We start from the raw sequence: 25,497 nt of genomic DNA, 5'->3' as shown, positions 1-25,497 counted from the left end.
ACTCTGTGAGGCTGACCCAGCAGTGCTTGTCAGCATGCTAACATGACCACAATGACAATGCTAACATGGTATATTGTTTACCATGTTCATAGCTGTTTTCAACCAGCAGTTCCAGGAACTAAGAAACAAGATCAACAACACCAAGCTAAGAACTAGGATCCTGTTTCTGTTTCCACTGCATCTGAGGAACTGTTACGCAGTTGGACAAATCAGGCAAATCAGATAGATGACAAAAAATTAAAAATGACAGATAGTAGTTTAGTTAAGTGTGTTAGCATGTTAACATTTTCTAATTAGCAGGACACACAACTCAGGCTTGATATTGGTTTGCACTAGATGAAAAGTCAAAGGTCACCAAAGTCATTAGAATTTATCTTCTGGGGCACAATGAAGGCTTGTACCAAATTTAAAGGCAATCCATCCAATGGTTGTTGAGATATTTCAGTCTGAACTCAATTGGTGAACTGACTGACAGCTCAACATTGCCATCCCTGCATTCACACTGTGAGTGTAGCTAAAACCCACAGCTACTGTTTAACACAGGAGCATTGGAACATCATGCCACCATTCAGTCAGGTGGATTTAATAAAGGCAAGCCAACATGTTGTGAGATATGAGTGCCCCCGCCGTATTTGGTGATGGCCTTTGGTGATACAGATAGCCCAGCGCGGAAATGTCACCCAGTTAACCTGCTCTATGTGACAAACCAGATAAGACAAACAGGAAATGGCTTTTCATCTGCCCGCCATGCTATCTCAATTACGATTTGATTTCATGTACTGTACATGTGGTTAAGTCTCCTGTGTGTGTTGATGCCTCAGTGTGATGTGACTTCTTTTTCTTTCTTTTTTTTTTAAGAAATCAATTTCCAGGGCTTGAGATCAAGCAGTGAGCAAAAGTGAATGTTATTGCTTGGGAAAGAGCTGAAACAGGCCAGGGAGAAACGGGAGCAGAGGCATGTGAGAAATGTCAAAATAATAGGTTATTATTTGCAGTAAGACTCTGCTCTGCTTTCCATTTTTACAGGCTGTCCTATCCTATATCTGTTGTTCGGGAAAGGTGCCCTGTAACTAAGGATGAAATGTATTGGCTCTGCTGAATGTCAGGGCTGGGGGGGAAGTAGCAACACCTTAAAAATGGCTGCTGCCTCCAGACATGGCACAAATGGCAAAGATGGTGTCAAGGTGACCTGGCACTGAAGGAATGGCTCCTCATTGCTGTGCACCAGCAGTGTAGAGATGTTACATGTGGCCTTAAGGCAGATGTTGTTTATGAGTAATATCTAATTAGAATAGCAAAGTGTATAAAGCAATTACATGCATAGGACATTCTCTTCTTTTCTATGGGCACCAAAGGACATGCCAACATAATGTTAATCCCAAGCAAACAGAATCTGCAATGCTCTTTTCATTCAATTTAAGCAATTTTACTTACAAACATCATGACTGAACTATAAGTATAAGGAATATTATAGACACTGTTATCAAAGATTATTTCAAGGATTATATAAAGGTCGCTGTAAATACAACAGAACAAAAAGCACAATTTAAACCCCAAATGGGATATTGTAAGAATATTATACATTTTTTTCATTACAAGAAAATAAAGGGAACACGTATTTCAAAAGAACGCAATCATGTAAAAGCATCACAGGTCATATCTTAAAATCTCAGTGTTCAATCACTGCCGGAATCTGTGTGTTTGATTTAGAGCTTTGTCAACAATCAGAGATGTATAAAGCCCTGAACCCTGCACCGGTAATCCAAGGGACAAACTATAAACACCAACCTTTAGTCTGGCAGTAAAGGACATCATCTTGTTCTTTAGTCCAAATCTTTGATGGAATGAGCTGTCTTTGATTTCCCACAGGAGGCAGACAGCAAAAGACCTGGGTGTTGCGTTCACTGATTTTCAACTGAACTGCTGTTCAAACTGACAGGCCACATAGAAGTCAAGAGCTGAGCGACTGTTGTTTGAATGGCATTCACAAACTGTAGAGTGAAGCTACAGTTGTCTGATTAGGCCATCCTTCTCTCAGTCCTAATTATGTGGAGCTGGAACAGAAGCAAGAGGCTGTGAAGGCCCTGCGTCATTAGCTTTAATCAACCCTGGATACCCTGAAACAAAAACAACACAAGCACGCATGCATGCACACACGCACGCAAACACACACACGCACGCACACACGCACACACGCACACACATACACACACGCACACACACACACACACACACACACACACACACACACACACACAGCCTGACAGTGAGTCAATACCTGACATTCATCATTTTGGTCCAGCCAGGCTTTTTAATTACTGCAATGAATTCCCTACATGGCTCCAGTCACCAGTCACCTGCTAAACATTGTTGAGGTTTTGCTTTGTCTAGACACTATTAAATAAATGGTCAAGGTAATCCGGCTTTGTTCTCTCTTTGGTAAATATTAAAGAAAATGGGAAATGCATCTAATTTACAGCTACTGGACTCAGAACTCTGAGAACAAAAATAAGGCCTCCTCATCATTCTGATTACCTGTTTCTGATGTCACGGATTGCGTAAAACTTGAATCCTTTCCTAAAACCATTAAACATAATTACCTAATGTCTCTCTAGTGTCTGAAATGTGCAAGGTGATTTCAGAAATGGAGCACAGCCAGTCTGCACACCTAATTCTCAACAAGTGCTGTGTGAAAGTCTATGTGAATGATGCAGAATATCATCAGTATGGATATCACAGTCCCTGAATGACGCAAACCAGCCCTGTTTGGCACGCCACGCAAGTATGACTGCATAAAAACGGCCTTTTGCATAAATTACTTGTCTCTGAAGCAGCTGCCCTGCCCCCCATAAATGCGTTATTATACATGATGAGGGTTTGATTGGATGTTCTAGGAGGAACAGGGGACCTGAAATCACGGCCCCAATTTCTCATTACCTTCATCTATTTGGTTATATCAAGATGCAGTCTAAGTTTTCCATATGTGTAGTTGTTGACCTCCAGTTTGTAGTAGGGCTGTATTTCATTTGAGAGTGTGAGATGTTTAAACAAAGTCTTATTAAATGGTGATTATGAGCCTATCCAATGTTAATCCTGCTGCCTTTGCTGGGTGAGTGCAATATATTATGATGTGGAATACAGGATGGGTTTGTGGGATATAGCGACCCCCGCAGGCCAGCAGTTATACTGCTATACTCCTCTGTCTTTTTCTGTCTTTCCTGACAGAAAGACAGGCAGAGAGAGATAAAGGCAAGTGCAGTGCTTTATACATGTATATAAAGGCAAATTCTTAGCATTATAATTTTAAAGAATCAGTTGACACTGATATAATGACACTAATGGTTGTCACTTAGTAAGTAAACAGTGATTGTGATTAAGTGGAACAATTAAACTGTCATAAAAATGATTAAATCGAACACATTTTGTGTAATTTGTAAGTCCTGCGGGCAAAAGGCTGTCAGATGGTGAAGTACTGTACAAACATAACAGAAACAGTATGTTGCGGCTTCAAAGCAACGCGTTGACCTGACATATTTGTCTCTTATCGGCTTCTGTACTTCCACCAGGAAGTAACTAAACAAGTTCATTCATTGTGGACAGTTTGAGAGCATTTTGTGCAGGCGGTATTGTAATTATTAAATACTCTTTTTTTTTCAAAATGCGGAGGAGAAACGAAGCTCAAGCGTCAAGCAATGAACCTGTCAATGCTGACAGAAAGGTAACGCGTCGTTATCAGGTGTCACTGGTTGCAGCTTAACTGCAGTTGGCCACATGTGACAGCTGATATTTACCAGCTAACATTGGCTGGCTGGTTATAAACATTAGCCTGCTTGTCGTTCAAATCAGAAAGTGTGTGCTAAACTATGTCTAACAAAACTATATTGTAACTCACGTACGAAGAAAACCATGAGTATCAATGGTTCTTAATTTCAGGCATACATCCACGGCAATTCATTGCCAATATTTGCAGTAGTTTGTCTGTCACTGGGTTTTTCCATTTAAATAACATTACATAGTTGTTAACGTTAGCTCTGTTTCCCTAAGTTAACTCCTTTGTTTCTGATGATAATTAAATATAATGCATTGATTGCAGGTCATATGTCAGGGCATACAATTACGGTCTCGCAGATGTCACAATACGTTTGTATGATATTGTATTGTATGATGATATGATATGATGTATGTATGTACTGTATGTTTATGTTTGCAGGTTAAAGTAGGTTTTCCACTGTGGGATGCTAGGTTGAGGTTAATGTGTGAGTTAATATTGTAGTTTCTTCTCTACATAAACCAGGATGCAGATCAAGGACTGCGCAGCAAAGCTGAAGTTAAAGGCAAACTCTCTTATGGCTCTGTACTCCTGAACATTGGAAAGTGTTTGCTTTTAATCATCATCGTCCCCCCATTCCTCAACTATGCATCGCTGCAGAGAGAAGGGCAGATGCTCTTGCCCAAAGGTTCTCTTGTTTAAGTCTAACAAAGTCATTGTTCCTTTTCAATTTAATTTTATTAAACCTGCAAAACAGATGTGTTAATTAGACTGCCACTATTAGGAGGCTGTCAGCAGGTTTTTCTATGTTCTCAAAGCCAAATGAGACTTCATCTGTGAAGCTTATTCTGTGTCTCTTTTGTTCTGTTCCCTCTTACTTCCAGATGGCCAGATTGTTGATGTTGGCTTGGGTCAAAAGATGCATCTTCTGTGTAAAGGACAAGGAAAACCAGTTGGTAATAAAACATCCTCCATCCTATGAATTTAAATTGCTTTCTTTCTATTACTAAAAAGCTGTCAACATTTTCTGGCACACGATCCTGTCTGTGTGGCTTGTTTGTGTCTTTTGAGCTCAGGCTGACCAGTCTGTTTTTCTTTAGTTATACTGGATGCACCAACTGGAATGTCCTCAGACATTTGGTTTCATGTCCAAGAGAGTGTTGCTACATTAACAAAGGTGAGGAAATGACACAATATTCATGTATTATATTGAATAGGTGTATTTTATATTACTGTGTTAAACAAGTGGGCTCAACACAACTGAAATATATCTGAAATGTTAGATGAATCATTAATGACCTACGCTGTGGATGAGTTTGCATGCTGACATAGGTTTTGGCTTTGAAGAACGAAGTCTGCCGTTGTTAAGTTTCTGTGGAAGCAGCTACTACTAATATGGCCGTGTTGTTTTTTTGTCAGGGGCATGTAGGGACAGTCCCTGCCACATCGTCTCTGCTCAGCAAGGACCCAGCACAGCACAAAGTCTGGGCTGACAGCCTGCCCCATGTTGTTTGTCTGAAATGTGACCCAAATGAGGTCACAGGCTTGTTGGGGACGGGCCTAGATACATCTGAACTAGTAAATCACCACAGCAGTTACAAAAACAAACCTACTGTGCACTGTTTTCATTTGCATCTGTATCATTTTAAGGGGAGATGCAAAGTTACTCAGCTGTCATGCATTTTAAAATGACTTCCCAGGATAGGAAAGAGCTGAGTCCTCATTGAGGGCATCTCATGTGTAAATAGAGCGTGGTGTTATTTAAAAAAAAACAAACAAACCTCTAATCCTGTGGTGTCCCTGTTTGTCACACTGCTCAGGTTTGCACCTATGACAGAATGGGACTGGGCTTCAGTAAGCGGCTGATGCAGAATGAGAGCACAGGAACTGAGAAAGTTTGGGGGATGTCAACGACTGGACGGTGAGCACCCTGCTTGTTGGCACTTATTCTGACTGCTTGTGACATAAAATGAAGGGTAACACTTTCTTTAGCCATGCATGCTGCTGTACACAAAGTCTACATTGTAAACATGTCAGTGTCAGTTTCAAATCACTTCTTTTATGCTGCCATGAAGTGGTTTCTGAATGAGTGAGTGGGCCGTTTTACACCTGTAGGGCCATCTGTCTCATTTTCCCATTGTTGCTGAGTTTGGGAAATTAATTTGTGCAAATTCTACGATGAGATTCAAGCCAAATGTTCAGTAGGTGTAGTATCTGTGTGTAGTGCAGGTGAATCTGCTGAGTCTGATTTCTGCTGGTTTTGGGAAGCCAGAATCTACTGTGAATCTACAGGTGATGCAGGCCTGGATCAATCAAAAAGCATCTCCTCACAAGACATCTTAGTTTGATTTCTGCATTAATAAGCTTGTATAGTTTCTATGGCAACCTACTGTAATATTTGTCAGTTTCAGGATACTGTGGCTTAAGACATTAGGAGGAAAAACGATTTGGAAATAAGCCATGAGTTTGTGTAGGAGGAGATATAGCAACTCATATTCCTTCTAATCATCAACAAGGCGGCTGATGAAGGTCACAGATGACCTAATGTCTATTTAACATCTAAGGCAGTCAGTTTTAGTGATGAATACTTACTTGAGTTTAACAAGCCAAAGGATAGTTCTGTCTAGGACTGCAACTAACTATTTTTTTGAGTGACTGATTAATTGTTTCGCCTTAAAAATGTCAGAAAATAGTGAGAAATGCCCATCACAATTGGCCAGAGTTAATGGGGATGTCATCAAATTGCTTGTTTTGTCCAACCAACAGTCCAAAATCAAAAGAAAGAACAGAAAATCAGCAATCCTCACATTTGAGAAGCTGGAACTATCAAGTGTTTGGCCTATTTAGCCATGCTAGCCATGTGGCTTGTTGGTTGGTCAGTCCACCACACCACCCAGACTGAAATCTCTCAACAATTATTGGATGGGTTGCCATTGAATCTGGTACAAACATTCATTGTTCCCAGAAGATGAATCTTATAGACTTTGGTGATCCCCTGACTTTTCCTGTAGTGCCACCAAAAATGAATGGATGGATTGACAGGATATTTGGTACAAACATTCATGTCCCCCTCAGGATGAATTGTAATAACTTTCGTGATCATTCGTTCATCTAGTGTCATCATCAGGTCAACATTTGAATTTGTCCACTACTTTAGTTTATGAATTAATACCTGCAAAACAAATCACATCGCCATCAGTCTCAGCTTTGTGTCTAGTGCTAATTAGCAAATTTTAGCATACCAGTACGCTAAACTAAACTAAGATGGTGAAAACTAATTACGAAAACTAATTATGCCACCTAACCATCAGCATATTATTATTGTCATTGTTAGCATGCTGACATTGGCATTTAGCGCAAAGCACTGCTGTGCCCATGTACAGCCTCACGGAGCCGCTAGCATGGCTGTAGACTCTATTTCTTTTTGACTGATAAATCAGTGAAACAATTATCAGAATTGTTGCAGATTAATCTAATGTTGATCACGTTCAATACATTGCCAAATCACCTAATGTGCTGGTAATGACAGTGTGAGCTTCCGTTCAGTTTTGTTTTATGTGCAATAAATATTCATTTGGCATCATAATCTTCTCCTTTGGCTGGTTGGAACTCTTAAATGTATCAGCCAGCAGAGACTGATGTGTGAGTGGGTACCTGCTTGCCTCTGCTGAACACACCACACCGACAGCCCTGTCCTATCTCATACTGCTGTGGGATCGGGCTCTAATCTTCCACTCTTTGACATCATAACGCATTTGTCAAGCCTTAAATCTGCCTAAAGGATGAGCAGACGAGATTCGCCGACGGTCAGCAGTCTAGTTTACCTTGGCATCTGGCCCAGAAGGGAGGTGGCTTCCCATCTGAGATGCAAGCAATCAATTTCCCAGAATTCAATATCTCAGGTAGTTTGATGACTTCCTAACCTTAACCCTGTGAGTCTTGTGAAATCTCTTCATTTCAGTATGAAACCTCAGGTTTGATTTATTAGCACAACAAACCCAGTACAGCAGATGGCTCTCAGAGAGGAGCTGCTGCAGCTCATGTAATGATGATACTCCATCTGATGATATAAGTTTGCTGGTGATTGTTTTTCCTGCTGTGTTTTGCAATGGAGAGGAGCCAGCAGTCCCCTCCTTTATGCTGTCATTTGGGTTTCAGCAGTGCTGTTTATTCTGGTGCCATGTCTGGAAAGAGATTAAATACAGAACTAAAAATACTGCTGACCTTAACCTTCATTCAGTTGGTAACATTCTTTATTGTAATTTTAGGATATAATTATTTTTCCTTCCCTCTCAGGTCATTTTTGCTTCTTAATAATGACTCTCCAGTGATTTCTTGATAAACCTCTTAACGAGCAGATCAGAGATTAATGAGATTAATGATGGCCTGTCCTATTCATCTTTCATGTTAGTATTCCTAGGCCCAACTAGCTGAATACATCAACCTCCTGCCCCAGTTTGTAGTGTGTCCTGGTTTTGTGCAGAGACAGATGAGCTGTGTTGTCTTCCAGGATGGTGGACGATCTACACCGACTCCTGCAGGCTGCTGGGATAGCCAAGCCCTTCATCCTGGTCGGCTCCGAGCTCGGCGCACTCAACGGCAGGTTCTACAGCCACATTCATGATGCGTAAGTCTACTGTAAATAATTGATAAAAATGATATAAACGGCCAGTTAATGTAGTATAAAGTTTCCTGTGATTGATGATTTATGCCAAATTCCAACTTTAAAACGGTTCATTTAAAATGATTTAATCTTCAGGCAATTATGGTGCAGTAGTTACTCTAAGATCATTCACAGGCAGCAAAGTAAAACTGCTGACACAATCCAAAATTTGTAATTTAGTGAGTGACATATAGAACAAGAACACCAAACATAGTAGCCAGAAGTAAAGAAAGTTAAAGGATAAGGCTGGTGTTATTCTGTATTTTTTTATTGTCAACAAATATGTTACCAATCTCTCAATAGTTTCTAACTTTATACCATGTCCATCGCTCTCAGTCCCATTTGTTCCTGCTGAAGATGTAAATCTGTAAAAAGATATATGGTGTATTTGTTGGGTAATATTTTCAGCTTCAGATTAAATAGGTTTCTTTTTTTGTCAAGTCTTTCTTAACCTTCCTATAACATTGAAAAAACAATGAGTCATAGTGACGCACACTGTTTAAAAATACTCACGAACAGGCAAATAATCTTTTCATATGGTATTTAATTATGACTTGTCAAAGATTTGATATATACTCACTGGCCACTTTATTAGGTACACCTGTACAATCAAATGCAATGCAATACAACAGCTCTGCCATAAATTCTACATTTACGAAGCTTATACTTTTTCAGTTTTTGTCGACATTGTCAGAAAGGTGATAATTCTACTTTATGTTTATTATTGAGGTGGTAGTGGGTGGTGGTTGTGTACTGGAGTGTATTATATTGAATGGTGTTCCTACAAGCACTAAGACCTCAATAACAAACATAAAGTAGAATTATCACCTTTCTGACAATGTCAACAAAAACTGAAAATGTACAAGCTTCGTAAAAGTAGAATTTATGGTAGAGCTGTTGTATTGGATTGCATTGGATTGCACAGGTGTTCCTAATGAAGTGCCTGGTGAGTGTATATGCACTTTATTTAACAACTAGTGAATAAAAATGTCCTATTTCATAATGTCTGACATTTTGAGGGTTCTTCTATTAATGGAATGCAAGGATAGTCTCTGAATAGTTTTGTATATTTTTATATTTTGTAAAGGTAAGTCCATTTACCTCCAATCACCCAAATATGATTGAATGATTTTTGTCAATATAATCCTCTCCCTTTTTCATTATTCCCCACAAGATTAGCACGATGTAATGTTTTTGCTTCCTGCAGGGTATCTTTCAAAGTTAGTCTTTTTAGATTGAAACTCCTTCTTTGTGTTACTATCCCCCCACCGCAACTCAACAAGGAAACATTATCCAGGGAAACACAAAAGAGAACTTTGGACAAAAAGATTGTCATTTTGGAATGATTGGATTAACTCAGACTGCTGAAGCCTCCTATTAGCTTCAGATAAACTTTCAAATGTATTTGTGCACTGAGTAAGGACTGTGGATTTTAAATACTACAGTGCTCATGTTCTTTGTGATAAAAGAACATGTCACCCAGTGCAGCAGTGTGGCTCATTGATATGTTTAGTTTAATATTTTTTGCACAACCATAGAGCTCTTTGGCTAATCAGGCAATACCTATTTGTTGGATCAATTCATTGTTGGTTTTGGTCTCTTCGTGGGATTATTAAAAAAACTGAATATCACCAGCCTTATTCTTTGTGTCTAACGAAACTTTGATAACATCTGAAAAGTTGCTCATCTTAAAATTGCTTTATAGCGCAGACGCAGTGCTTCTCAATCTCACTCTGTACAAAATATATTCCAGTGTCCATTCCCATCATCCCCCATAACTCAGCCATCTCGCAGACAACGTGGTGATTAATGTGACAAGTAGCTCATACCGGGAATGAAAGATTTACTATTTAATCAGGCACAATGTTGCTGCCGTAAAGGGAGAAAATTAAGTAGTGGTGAGAGGATGACACCTCTCCAAATGGAAATATTGCCCCTGGATCTGGTGTACTTGTGGTCATCTGTCTGTAGGGACAGACAAATCTACAGAAAGACAGACGAGATAACGCTATCCATCTCGCACTCATTACGGCCCGGACCAGGAGAATAAAGTGGACAAGGGTAGTCAATGAGTCTTACCTCATCTAAGAGTGTGTGTATGTGTGTGTGTGTGTCCTCTCTTTGTCCTCAGGCAAGTGTCAGACTTGGTGCTGATTGATCCCATCCCAGAGGACATTTTTGAGGAGGACCAGTGGAAGGAGTACTGGTGAGTTGGGCAGGCTTCAGAGGCGTCGGAATGACAGAATGGGGGTGTGGGGGGCAGAAAAGGATGGGAGGAAGGAGCAGAGGATAAAAGGGAAGAGGAGAGAAGATGGAGAGATGTTGAGGAAGCAGTAACTAGGGAGGGATGTGAAAAAGCGGAATGGAAACGAAGATTGAGAAAAGAGGAAGGGGTAGAGCGTGGAAAGGAGCAAAGAGGACGATAAGCAGCTCTGAAGGGCAGAGAGAAGCAGATAAAAAGTGAGAGAGTGGCAGGGAAGAGGAGACGCAAAAAAAGGGAAATGCATGAAGGAAAAAGAGGATTAGGTTGAGGAGAGGGGAGGCGTAGAAGCCTGCATGTTTCACGAGTCAAGCTCCAAACTCCTCCTTTATTGGCTTTTATGGTGAGAATAGTTGATTATCTTTACTGGGTGGGGCTCATTAGCATGATTAATTGAAGGCCAAAGAAACTCATTAGCTGATTGCACACTTTAAGCATGAAACAGATGAGGGGAGAGCGAGGGTTGTGGCAGTGGTCGGGACTGACTGACAGAAAGTGTAATAACACTGCTTTAATCCTTCAGGCGAGATATATGTCAAGTGGTAGTCATTTTCACAGCATATATCTCATTATGCAATAATTATCATATAGGGGGACGGGTTGTTATTAATGATAACAGAGTGTGGGGGAGGAAAGCGTCAATTATGCAACACTAACAGTATCTCAGATTGTTTACAAGTATAGCGTGTCATGTGTAATCATTAAAAGGTATTTCACCACAGAACAGACTATAATTAATCAGTTATACAATTTAGCAAACCTTTAGCTAAGCTTTTAGATGTAACTGACGGCCTGGCAGCGACAACTACATGATAAACAAATCTCTGGAGAGCATCTGCAGTATGTTTTTGTCACTAACTGAGCAGATCAAAAGCCCCTCGCTTTTCCTTGCTGAAAACCCAATAATACAACGCCTATATTAAGTATTCAACTTCCTTTGCAAGATTTTATGTTTTATTGTAGTACAAAATGGAATCAATGTAGATGTAATATGGATTTTTTGTTTACACTGATCAACCAAAAAATACTCCTTAATGTCAAAGTGAAAACAGATCTCTACAAAGTGATCTAAATTAGTTACAAATATAACGTGCAAAATACAGGTTTGCACAAGTGTTAATCCCCTCAAAGTCAGTATTTAGTAGATGCATCTTAAGCAGTAATTACAACCTTTAGTCTGTGTGGATCAGTCTGTCTCAGCTTTGCACATCCGCACACTGCAATTTTTTTCCCTCATTCTTTGCAAAACTTCTCAAGCTCTGTCAGGTGAGTCCAGTCGCAAACTCTCAATTGGATTGAGACTGTGACTCGGCCGCTCCAGGACATTAACGTTGTTGTTTTTAAGTCGTTCCTGCGTAGCTTTACAGCTTTACAGTTGTGCTCATTGTCTTGTCGGAAAACAAATCTCCTGCATTGCTGCATTCATTTGACCCTCTACCCTCACAAGCCTTCCAGGGCCTGCAGCATGGAAGCATCCCCACAGCATGATGCTGCCCCCATCATGCTTCACAGTGGTGATGCTTCTGTGTTTATGATGATGTGCTTACACCAAACATGGTTTGTAGTCTGATGGCTAAAAAGCTTAGTTTTGGTCTCATCAGACCACAGAACCGTCTCCCAGCTGACCTCCGAGTCTTCCACGCTACTTTTGGCATACTGTGGCTGAGATGTCATGCAAGTTTTTTTAAGAGAGTCGTCTTCTTCTTTTCCACTCTCACCCAGGTAACTTCTGCTGTTGTTAGCAGACTCTGAAGTTTGGAACTCCTTCAGTGTTGTCACAGGTCTCTCGGTGGACTCCCTCACTAGTGTCCTTCTTGCACGCTCACTCAGTTTTTCAAGATGACCTGCTCTTGGCGAGTTTAATAGCTGCGCCATACTCTTTTCATTTTTTAATGACTTCTTTAACTGTACTCCAAGGGATGTTCAGTGGCTTAGAAATGTTCTCGTATCCACCCCCTGACTTGTGCTTTTCCATCACCTTTTTGTGGAATTGCTTGGAGGGCTCCTCTGTCTTCATTGTAGAGGTTTTGCCACAGTACTGACTCGCAGATGCAGGTTTATTTATACTGCAGTCCATTGAAAACCTTTGATGACACACAGCTGATCTCCGTTTAACTCATCATGTGACTTCCAAAAGCTATTAAAGGGGGTGAATACTTATGCAAACATGTATTTTGTACTGTAATATTTGTAATTAATTTAGTATCACTTTCTGTTTTGCTTGATTCAGCATTTTAAAACAAGACAATAAAAAAGAGATTGAACACGTTCGTAGGCATAGTATTTCTGTTTTAAAGTAGCACTATCTGTCATCTGGAATCCTGAAGGAGGAGTTAGTATGTGCCGAGATAGGACAGAAAAGGGGATGGTAAAATCAAATAATCTCATTTTGACCATGACTTAATGCATCTGCGGCTCTGTCCACCAATATTAGCTCGCAGGTTATATAAGCATGAGTCGAGCCTGATAAGAAACGGATCCCTGAAAATGGCCTAATTTGTACGTGACTCAAAGTGGAGCAGCACCATTTATCAGGGGTATGTGTCCAATTATCCTCTGATTAATAGGCATTCATTTCACTGAGTACATGACAGTGTAGCCACAATCCAATTACTGTGTAGAGAAGAAATGGAGAAATGAAATGAACCAAAGACTTAAATTTACTCCGTAAAAAAACAATTTTATCACCGCTGTCTGATTTTCATGGGGCAGTAAAAATAGAAACAGGAATGGGATATACAGTAAGAAGATATAAGAACTGCAGCACAGCTCTACACATCCCGCCATCCCGGTGCCATTGGCATCCTTCAACTTGCCTTTTCTCCCTCTCCTTCCTCTCTCTTTTGTTCAACGAGATTGCATGTAGGTGTGTATTTCTTTCTCAGATATGGGTTTATTAGCTGTCGGAGGTCTTACAGTATTTGGTACACAAGATAAGTAATGCAGAAGGGAGCAGGGCTGCACCTGAGCAGGATTGTGGGGAGACCGTATCAGCTTTGCACTGGGACTGGAGGATTTACACATCAAAGACCTGCTCATTAACAGAGGCTCACTCCCAAAATTAGTTCTGTTACATCCTACAAAATGAATCGCCACCATCTCCTGAGAGATGTATTTCTGTGCTCTTGTGTGTGTTTGTGTGTGTGTGTTTGTGTTTGTGTACATTCGCTTGTGTGCACTTGTTGTAAGGGGTCAGCGTTCTTATTTGGGATTTTCCTCTGCAGACGTTGCAGCACGTGTCTCATTTCCTCACGGGCAGAGATAATGCTTCCTGATGAGAAATCAAGCAGTGGGTCTAGCATCGGAGATTAGCACAAGCCCCGGCGTACGTCTGCACAAATTGCATTCAGGACAAGAGCCAGTGGTTTGAGTCACTCGGCGCTGTCATTCTTTGTTTCAGCAGCTCAGTCGGTGGAAGCCTTGCATCTCTCCACTCGATGACAGACCGCAGTGTTCTCTACGATGCAACATGGGACTGACAGCGGAAAGATGACAGATGGGGAAGGTGCATACTGTGGGGCGGGAGGGGGCTGATTGATTTCCTGTTTTAATGTACCATTACTGCGTTTAGTGCGACTCGGTTCTCATAGGAGCACCACTTCTTTCAAGTGTTAGTCATCAGTTTGTTTTTTCTCTCTTGGTGATCATTTGATGCTGAGTCACAAAGTCTGTGGTCCGGGTCTGTTTTCAGGTCTGTAGCCGTATAAATCCACAGTATATTGGATTGGCTTACCTGATGCATGTAAGAGGCTGCTGGGGGAGTGTGTGAGGTGATGAGTCTCTCAGTGTGGGCCTAACAGCTGTGGCGGCAGGCCTGGATGGAAGCATGATTGAGTTATGTGTCCCAAAATGAAAACAACACTTCCTGTCCCATTCATCATCCTAGTTGTCATCAATATGCTCAGCATGGCGACCACACATACGCACACACACACACACACACACACAGAGTCATGATCACACAAACATTTATACATGCACATACTGTATGTATGCACACACCTATTCAGTCTCCCGCACAGCTTGTTGTGGTGTGTAGGAGATGTTTTGTGGCTCACCTGGAGCCTGCTCTGTATGACAGGCAGCGTATGACTGTCACTTTGACTGACGACCCTTCAGAGTCACACAACTGCCGCATTTGGTTTGATTTATAAGCCAGACAGGGTTTAATATGAGGAACAAGAAGAGCGTTTCTATCCCTCCACACACTGCACTTTGTTAGCAGATAGATTTACAGGCATAAGAGAGTCTCCTCACCTCTCCTCTCCTCTCCTCTCCTCGTTACTGTGCCTCCCATTGTCGAGACATTTAAACATTTCAATTATACTTGGACGCTACAGTCATTAATTTAACACCTTAATAGGCGTTATGTAATCTCTGAGCTCTCTTTCTCTCTCTCTGTCTCCTCTGCCTTCATTGGTAAACAGTAGCAGCCAGTGATGACATATCCAGTCTCCCCCTCAGAGCTCATTCTCTTACACTGTGAGCTGCGTTCAATAACCCACTGGAGCACAGCCCTCCTCTAAACCCCTCCAGGGATCCTCTGCTGAGATTGGCAGCAATCACCTGGCCATGGGCTGATGGAGGGAGGGAGATGGAGGAATGGAGGAACGGAGAAAGAGAGAGGGAAACAGAGAAAAAAAGTTGCAACAGCAGGGAGTAAAATGAAGCATTAGGAGAAGATGTAGCCTGTCAGAAGCATGACGCAGAGACCAATGATTGCTTTAACTGATAAAAAAAAGATGTGGGGAAAAAAGTGGTTCATGTCTGTCAACTTTTACACACAAAATTAGGTCAAAAAATAAAAATATGTTTAAAATGTAGAAGATTATATATGTGCAGTACCAGTCTAACGGTTAGGGTTATGTTACAGTATGTTTTGTACAGTTATAATTCAGCATCAGTGATATAAAGCTTGGTATAGACTGAGCACTTGAGCTAGGTTATAGACATGTATATACTGTACACATGTCTATGTTTTTGCTGAATCTGACCGTCTAACACTGTGTGATTCATTATATTTCACACTGTGGTGCTGTAATGGCTCCTCGTGTGTCGGCCTCCTCCCTCAGTCTTCGCCTGACTCAGCTGCCTCCCCTCCCCTGACCATCCAGAGACTCCCAGACGAGTCAGGAATGCCAATTAATTGTAATTAGAACCACTGTAAGCGTAACTATTGCTGTTACGCTCCACTAATGAAGCAGGGCTGCCGCGGCCCCTGTGTATTTACCCCAGTGTAATCTATAGTATTGATGCAAGGAGGAGAGGCTGAGAGCAGGCAGGGGAACGCTGGACTGGCCTGATGTCGGCTGTGGTGCAAGAATGACACCTTGTGTTCATTGTGGGTATTACAGCTCTGAGTTAAGATTTGAATTTGCAGTTGTCTTATATTTGAGCAGTTTATGAGACACTTAGAAGTGCTGCTTTTTCCCCTGATCAAAATTATTGTAAAAACTTTCAAAAATGTGAAATTTTCTAGGCTTAAAGCTGTGATTATATTTATGATTTGCCTTATTGTTCGACTGTATGAAGTGTGATAAAGTAGCCTGGTTCCAGAGCTCTGGATTGATGCTCACATCTTGGATTTGTTCAGCGATTCAAACATTGAATGACAGAAGTGAAACTAAATGGCAATAAAGTCCAGTTATCAGGCTCATAATAAACTAGATATGGTCCGCAAAAGGAATGCACAGTAATTATGGGTTAGAATACACTTTTCGACTGCTCTTCAGTATTCACAAATGCAAAATCAGGGTAGTTCATATCAGATAATAATCAGATAATTATAGAGAATATAACTGAAATGCATTTACATGCATCAGTGAACAGTAGTGGTGCAGTCTTTGGCTGATCTCAGTCTCTAAACACTATTTTATGGCCTATTGTTGACATAAAATATGATCAAATTTTATAATCCCCATGGGGGGGAAAAGTTTAAAAATCAAAAATAAAAACATACAGTTATAAGTTGTATAAACAAGAGAATTTTACTATTTTTAAAAAACAAAATTTTTGGCAGGGTCTAATTTTTTGCCTTTTCAAATTTTTTTTTTTCTCAAAAATACACATAATTACACATGTATAAATACACATATTACCACATAACTACATAGTATCTGTGTCCCAAAGCAGATTCACATAAAACAGCGTCTCCATATATGTGGACAACAGTATTCTAGTTTATACTGAAAAGTAGAAGTAAAGTACAGTTTAGTTAAGTTTATTTGACATTATGAAAAGGAGATTATCAAATCAAACACAAATACACAGCTGTCAAGTATAACACAATAAAGTCCAAGACTTATTTCCACTGTGATCACTGATGTAAAGATGGCAAAGATGCAGGACTTAGGGACATCAACAAACCAACACAAAAAAATACTTTCATCATCATCAAAAAAATCACTCCAAGCACGGCACTCCGTACACCGACTAAAGGTAGTGTTAATTGGTTGGTTAAGCCCCTCTGAGAAAGGTCAGATGTTTTAGTATCTCACACACTGATTACAACACTTTGTTTTACTACTTTATAGTCTGCTACTACAATCATATTTTACTGTGTGAAACCGTTTGAGACTTATGGCTTAGCTGGTGTAGAGCACGTCATCTATTAATCACAGGATTGCTGGTTCAATGCCTGACTCCTTCTGTTCACATGCCAAAGTGTCCTTGAGCAAGACACTGAACTCCAAATTGCTCCTGATGGTTAGGCCATAAATGTAGATTTGATTAGAAGTACTATACTCTATTTTGGGTATTAAGGCCTTATGTTATGCTACGTAAAGTTACGGGTTTAATGTTCCATCTTTGTCACATTTAACTGTAATGAATATTAAGTCTAACAAGTCATCAAAGATCTGCTCATATTGTCCTGTCTCAAAGAGAGTTGAAGGCCTCATCATGTACCTGTCCACGTCTATATTCCATTCTTTTAGTCAAAGTCTCTGGAAGCCTTTGCAGCAACCACGTTTTAAAAAATGTTCCTTCGGCCTAATAGTTAGTTGAGCCTCATGTAATAGTCCGTGTTTAAATGTTCTCTGCTCATTGTAATAGTTGGCAGAAGCTCGTGTAATAGTTCGTGTTTTGTGTGTGAGCAGGCTCTCAGGTAACAGAGGCCCTGCATATGAAATGAGATGGTAATGAGGAGGAGGAGGGGAGCCTTATCACTACAGGGCCAAATTCCGACAGTGAATTGCGCAGTTGTAACAAAAGTAACAGAGCGTCCATTCAGCCTGCACTAATCCAGATGGGAAAGTCAAACAGCAGAAAGTCCACGGCACAAACTCATTTCATCACTTTATTAATTTAGATATTGCCTCCTCGCTCCTGTGGGGAGAAAAAAAAAAAAGAGCCCCTCTGAAATGACCAACATCGGTGAGGCGTTTTGCTCTACATGGTTCCCCCACTTCGTCTCCTCCCGTTATCTGTTTAATTCATCCCGCCAATCTTGGCTGTCTTTACCCACTAAATTTCCCTTTGACACGCATGCCTTGCTTCGCATAATCCTCACTCCGGGGCAGAATTAAAAATGGAAAAAAAGAGGAGGGAATAGGACAGGTGGCTGGAGAATCCTTGAAATAATGTTCAATGCCAGACTCAGGAATGATTTGACCAGATTCGAACTGGGGGGCTGACAGGAAGAGGTTTTTTTTTTTTCCCTTTATTTTTGGAATCAAGGGGTAAGAAAAGGGTGACAGGTGGAAAATGTGCAAAGACTGAGAAGTCCCTTAAGAGCCAGGTCGAAGAGTCAGTTCTAAATTGTGGTGCCAGAACGACTTTGGGGAAAAACTGTGGCAAGGAAGATGAAAATGTCAAAGTGTCACTCTACAGAGGTCTGATTTGAAATGTTTTCTCTGCATATGAAAGACTGAAAATTAGAATAGTCAACTTGTTTCTCTTCCCTCCTCTGCCTTTATCCATTATTGACCTGTAGGGACTGTTTTCTGTACCATGAATGTGGCAGGTAGTATGTTATCTTTACACAGCCATTTGTAGCAATTGAACAACCGTTCTCTGCTGCTTCTATCAGCCTTATCTGACCAATCAATGCTGACATGCTCTGAGCTTGATATGTTGAGCTACAGATCTTTGGGTAGTGACACGTTATATCAACAACAGGTGAAATGGGTTATTTTACACATGAAAAGTGCATGTTTATGATGCGGACTTGATATGAGGAGTATAATGGCAGTGAAGCAGTACTGAAGCCTGCCTGCCTGTTGTAAATTGCAGTTCACTGTGGCGTGCACTACTGGTGTGTGTTATGACTAAAGATAGTGTACAACTCAAGTATTGGTAGGCTTTAGTGCTGAAAGGATTTAGTTGATTAATTGATTAGTTCATTCACAGAAAATTAATTGACTTTTGACAACTGATTAATAATTGAAGTCATTTATAAAGGAAAAATGCAAGACTTTTACTGGTTCTAGCATCTCAAATGTGAGGATTTGTTGCTTTTATCTTATATGAATGTACATTGTATATAATATTGGGTTTTGGACTGATATTCAGACAAAGGAAGTCATTTGAAGACATCATCTTTGACCCTAGGAAATTGTGATGATCTTTTTCACTCTTTTATATCTTTATTAGGGCTATGGAAACAAAAACAGGCCATAATAATTTGAATTTTACAAGTAACTGACGCCTAATGAAGAAATGTGACCTTTACTGAATAATGTTGAATTTAAAATACAACAGAATTTATAGCATTTAAATATTGTAATTTAAAATAATTGATTTGAATTTATGTGGTTTGAATCCCCAGAATTCAAACCTCCAAAGTTATTCCACATTTTACAACGTTGAAAATTTAGATTTTATTTTTGGTTTAATAAATTCAGATGTCTGGGGTTTCCAGAGCCTTTTCTGAACATCTTTTTCTTGTATCATATTATTGAGAGAAGATAATCTGATAGGACAGAGGTCTTATTGATTCCATTCACGCTGGATTGCTTGCCAAGTTCAAGTTTGAATTTTTCATTTTGAATTTTGGTTTCTGAATTTCACCGATCTTATTTGACTTTTGAAATCCAAAAAATGATCAGTTAAGGTTGAGCAACTTAAATGTATTTTTTTGAATAGTGGGCACTTGAATTTGTAAACCCTTCAAATCAAGATTTTGACATTGCACAACTTGAAATTAATGTTTTCAAAGGAAAATATTTCAGTTCTATAAATAATGAATTCATTAGAAAAATAACTGACAGATTAATCAATGTAGTAAGCTGCAACTGTACCTCTGTGCACACCTCAGACAGCTAGTGGCTGAGGGTACATGCTGTTGTATAAGCTGACATAGGTAATAGAGTTTAATGGTTTTTCAGTATTGAAATCTACTATAGGATCACACAAAGCAGAATAAAACTGATAAAACTTGGGGGCTTCTGTACTATAAGTCTGGCCCCGTTCAGGAAGAAGACTGAGACAGGAACGAGTGTCTCCTGGTGCTCGGGGGATGATCTACAATGTGTTGGCAGCATGTAGGGGCAGGCTGCGCCGTGCGGCACGGGGATGGTGGCAGCAAGCGCACGGCACTATTGATTGGGCTCCACAGGCTGAGACCAGCCAATTCAGAGCACCAGTGAGCCGAGACCGATTGGGCCTCCTGAGTTACAAAATCGCAGAGCTCTTCTTCTCTCATCTGCCAAAAAAAGAGTATTTCTCATTCCCCAGGCAAATGTTTTTGAAGAGAAAGTTTTAGATTTTAGGTTAAAAAAAAAGACTCGAGGGAAGGCAAATATTCATGTATGACTTAGCTGTTAGTTTCATCATAAAATCATTCCTGTTGTTGAATTTAAGCCATTAGGAACTTTATTATGTTGTTGAGCAGCACAAATCAAGACTTTATCATCAACTATAGACAACTTACTATGTTTTGAGTGTCATACAGTAAGTACTTCAACACTATTGGAAAACCAGTGATAGAGACTCCCTGTTGCGCTGATGGTTTCACTAATCCATAATCATAATCCTAATATATATTTACAAAAGTTTAAATGACTGTGTAATTTAAAAGGGATAGAAGGTGATAAACCAACAGTTTCCCTCAGCACTATTGTGCCTTTTAGCCTCTTTTAGCTCGTTGTTTTGGTTTTACAGCCCACAAACTCTCATCAATCACTTCTAGTGTTAGCAGGTGGCTGTTTTCAGTGAAAAAAGACTGATAAATTAACTGTAGGCTACTTTCACCGCAGCAAACGAAGTTAGTTGACTAGTGAAAAATGTTACCAAGTCAGATTTTGTCTTCAGGACTTTGTAGAGACCAAAATACAGTAGAGTGAATATTAGACTTACGTTCATCAGGTGGACAGAAATGATGTTAATGTTGCTCTGCATCTGCTCTATGTATAAAAAGGAGATTGTTTGCTAACACTTCAGCCATAAAAACTTTATACAATGACAATATGTTAACATTAGTTTCCCCCAGACAACCAAAAAATCAATTAATGCAGCTTTAAAAAATGATTTAACTGTGAGACTTTAATTGGTCTCCTGCTAAAGATCTGTGGTTGCGTATGCGTGTGTGTTTGTTCAGGTATGGTAAGCTGTTGCCGTCACTTCAAGCCAAGCAGTTTTCAGCAGCTACCGGGCTGAGCCGCATGCTGATTATCCTGGGGGCCATTGAACCAACTATCAAAGGCGAAAATGTCTCAGAGGAGGTCATCCAGCGCCAGGTCAGGCTAATGCACACACACACACCCACACACACACACACACACACTACAATGGAGAATTCCCTAAAGGGTATGACATTGATTGTTGAAAAATCAAAAGAAAAAGCTGTAGAGATATCATGCTGAAAGCACCATAGCAGAGTCAGAGGTGATTTAAGGATGAATATGACAAGTGATTAATGTAGAAAGGTGCTAAACATGCCATATACGTTGAAGTTAATATAGTCTGAAGATGAGGTTAAGGCTTTGTTCCCCTGCTCAGATGATTTCTGGGGTCTCCTTAACCTAATTTTTAAAAAAAAATGGAGGAAAAGGTGATATTTTTCAGGGTTTTCAAATGTACTCCCATCTTTCCTATACAGCCACAGGATGGTGCTAGTGCGAGAATAATCACGCTTCCTCCTCAGAAGAGATACGAGTGGATGATGATTGCAAGAGCATTTGTTTTCATATCGTCAGAGACTGTGAATTTGGCATGATATGACACCAGACGTCATTTTGAAATAAATGAGAATTGAACCCGTTCCTGGAGCTGACATGACACCACAAATGCAGTGTGTTTTCTGATGCCTGCTGTATTGTAAAGTCAGCCTTTTGACAGGTCATACAGTTTGCAAGGAAGAAAGGCTGTTAATACGAACTACAATCTATTCGCTGTGTATGGCAGATGAGGTTTTTATACAGGGGAGCGTTTTTTTATTTTCCGCTTGTCCATAGTATGATCTGCTGTGAATCTCGTACAAAAAAAAAAAAAAAACATATACAGTGGTGACACTTCAGCCTGTCAAGAAGTCCTGTAGTCATTTTTATTTGCTATGGAAAACATCTTACGCAGAAGAGAAGTAATGGATTCTGGTGATGAACAACAACCAGTATCTTTGGTGACACAAGAAAATGCTCTCTATAGACTGACACCTTATTTTAGCAGGGAAACAAACGTCATACACTCATGTAGGATGCATCAGCGATGTAGAGACAGAGAGATTATAGCAAGAAAGCTAATTTAGTGGCTATTTATTGTGTTTAAATCATTCATTCCTACTTCAAATTCTTTTGTTTTTTGTGTAGAATTACACTTGAGTGGCCCTCTGTGAACACTCTGCAGCATTTCTAATATCTGTTTAGCATCAAATTTTTTGTGCAGCTGTCTGGATGATGCGATGACGCCTGTTCTGGGATGAATGTGAGCAGTTCGTTAAGACTCCTTGTTCTCTGCTGCCAGCCACCCACAATTTGATGGCAGTAGTGATGAGGGACCTATTTCAGCTTTTCAAGTATTACAGTTGTTGCCAAGGAGATAAGGACATCATTGTGCTTGAATTCTCCAAGGACAGAAAAAGGTTTTGTAGACAGGCTAGTGAAGGTTATAACGTCCACACACACACACACACACACACACACACATACACAAGCTCGCCGAACTCAATAGAGCATGCAGTCCATTTCTCAAGGGCATGTTCTGTAACCACCGCTTAATTGAACTGGAGCAGAATTGTTTGCTGCTATGTTAACGGCACCAAAGCTATCTGGTTTCATCACATTCGGGTGATGGATATGGTTAGAGGGGGAATTCTGCTTAATTTATGAATTCACATCTGTTCTGGTAGCCTGGTGAACTTTACCCGCCCTGAGCTGGACAATCAGAGAAACAAGATTTCAGATGTGATATCAGTATTCTGCTTGGAGCTGCTCCACTGAATGAGCTGGACGCTGAACCACTGCACTCAAACTTATTTAATATAACAATACTAATTTGTTCTTTTTTCCATTTTCCCCACAATTATTATGGAATTTGTCAATTTTGGATGAAGTTACTCCTGTCTTGGCAATAACACAATTTAGTTCTGTCTTAGTGAATCAGAGTATGAGAAAACTGAGATTTGTGCGGTGCAGTAATGATCAATGATACTTCAAGGCTTTGCTGATTTTCAACTTTGTCTCTATCAGTCTGAATTAGTGAAATAATGTGAAAAACAACAGTTGTTGTGACTCTGGGGTGCAGCTGCAAAATCTGTTGTTCTTCTGGCACCAGCGCCATCATTTGACATGTACAGTGACATTGAGTTGAGGGCAAGGAAGACCTACAGCTATTTCAGCTTGGATTTCTAGTCTCTCCCTCTGATTTTCTGTAGTGGTGCCTTCAAGGACTGTCAAAGGTAGGTCTCCCAAAACACTCTGTCTACCATGTTACACTAGTGACAGTGAAAAGCTGACACTAAAATATCATACTACTAAATACTTGAAAATATCAGCATATTTGGAAGAAAACTAGTTTCATGAATATTGCGCTGTGGAATCAGACACAACAGATTGTGGAGGAGGAAGCGACTACCGACATTACAGCTGCAGCCTGACACACAAACTTTAGCTGCTGAGTTTCTCTGTGATTCTGCCGACAGTGAACCAGAGAATTTTGAGCCTCAGGTGGACAGAAAACCTGAATCTAACACAAACAAACAACTAGCTTTACAATATAATGTAAAGCCAGCAAATATAATAAGAAAAGAAGACAAGAGGGCAGGGTCTCTGTAGATAACAGACAGACACACTTCTAGTGGGCCATAAGTGAAGATTGAGAGGAATTACTTTTGTATGAGTCTATACATTGTTTTTTTAGGAAAATCCTGTATATTAAATCTTTAAGAAATCATCATATTCACCGCGGTGAGTTTTCCTTTTAAGATTTTATGACTAATTTATATTCTCTCACTGTCTCCATTAGAAATATCTACTAAGTAACCCTGCCCACCAGAGTAGTGCTGTGGATGAGCATTACTTTCTGAATGAAAGTGCATCTCAAGTAAGGTATGGCACACTTAGAAAGACTTTTTTCACTATTTCCTGCGGGGTTCTACTATTTTCATGTTGAATGTGAAAGTAAAAATAAACATTGAAATATTACATGAAAATTTTTTTTTTTACATTTTTCTGTTGTTTTTAAAGGGACATCACAAAATTTAAGCCCCTCTCCAGCAGGACATCAGTGAGCGTGATCACTGGGGATTCCTTTGACCAACAAATACCAGAGCACCTAAACCAAGTGAGCATGTTTACTGCTGCACAACTATGATGCATTATTAAGTCTGCCGTGACAATATTGTTATAACAGTCGTGTAAAACCTGTAATAAATCATCTTTTCCCTACACCAGATGGTATCTAAGCTTCAAAAGAAGTTTCTGGAGGAGTCCTACCCATCAACCAATCACATTCACATAAAAGGAGCAGACCGGCGAATGATCTACAAGAAGCCATCTGCCATCAGCCAGCACCTGAGGAAGCTAGTCAACCAGAGACAAGCCAAACAGCTGAGAGAGTGACTAAATGTAACTATTCCACAGACCTGGGCAGAATGATGGTTGAATATGTTTTAAATATTCAATAAAATATTCAAGTTATCTTGTTTAGCATTTCCTGCAGCAATATGTAGAGATTGTCTACAAGTCTGGTGAGGTTCATCATGGAGTCAATTTTTGCACAGCTCTGCTGTATTGGAAGCTTTTTAATTGAAGATAACTGGAGGGTATTCAGTTTGATGAAATATTTGCTTTGTCTTAGATTCAGAAAATCTTATCTTCCAAGTCGTTATTTCAGTGTCTTTACCTGGTTGGCCAGTGCCAAAAATTAATACATTACTTCTTATCTGTGTAAAGGCCACACACGTCACTGCTCAACCTGATTTTTTTTATCTTGTGCAGCTCTGTCTTAATATTCTGCAATGTTATAGCCATAGGGAAAGGTACAGTACATTGGGTTCCTGTGTCTCTGTTGCATCAGCCTCAGTCATTTGTTACTTTAATATAATTAAGTTGAATCACAACCAGTCATAGACCTCTTTTTATTGTTTAGTTTTAATTTTATAAATTGCAAACAGATGAGTCTTCACAATTTTAAATTAAATATGTGTACTTTTCTGTCTTTCTGTCTGTCTTTTTCTGTATTTTGAACCATAATGTTCTTATTTTTGTGGAAAATGTGAGTTGTTTTTATAGAGTAATGTGAAAGAAATACCAGACAGCATTGGTTTATCCTGAGGATTTAAGTTTAATTATGACACCACATCAAAATAAAAATTTCCAACAGATCTGGAATTTAATTCCATCCATATACATGCATAGCAACAACGTTTTA

General features: G+C 39.8%; 1 protein-coding gene across 1 annotated transcript; it reads left to right on the top strand.

The window, feature by feature from the left end:
- The first annotated feature begins 3,553 nt into the window (after positions 1 to 3,553).
- On the top strand, positions 3,554 to 25,450 carry si:dkey-122a22.2 (uncharacterized). Its single transcript, XM_067602375.1, has 11 exons — positions 3,554 to 3,718; positions 4,295 to 4,457; positions 4,654 to 4,725; positions 4,870 to 4,946; positions 5,590 to 5,690; positions 8,280 to 8,396; positions 10,564 to 10,638; positions 21,230 to 21,368; positions 24,091 to 24,173; positions 24,312 to 24,408; positions 24,519 to 25,450. Exons 1-11 carry the CDS (start codon positions 3,659 to 3,661, stop codon positions 24,684 to 24,686), a joined length of 1,152 nt encoding a protein of 383 aa, XP_067458476.1. The 5' UTR covers positions 3,554 to 3,658; the 3' UTR covers positions 24,687 to 25,450.
- The last annotated feature ends 47 nt before the right edge of the window (positions 25,451 to 25,497 follow it).

The sequence above is a fragment of the Thunnus thynnus genome, chromosome 10 (genome assembly GCF_963924715.1).
Source record: "Thunnus thynnus chromosome 10, fThuThy2.1, whole genome shotgun sequence".
Lineage (NCBI taxonomy): Eukaryota > Metazoa > Chordata > Actinopteri > Scombriformes > Scombridae > Thunnus > Thunnus thynnus.
Note: the sequence above shows the minus strand (reverse complement) of the source record. Positions and strands in the feature narration are given on the sequence as shown.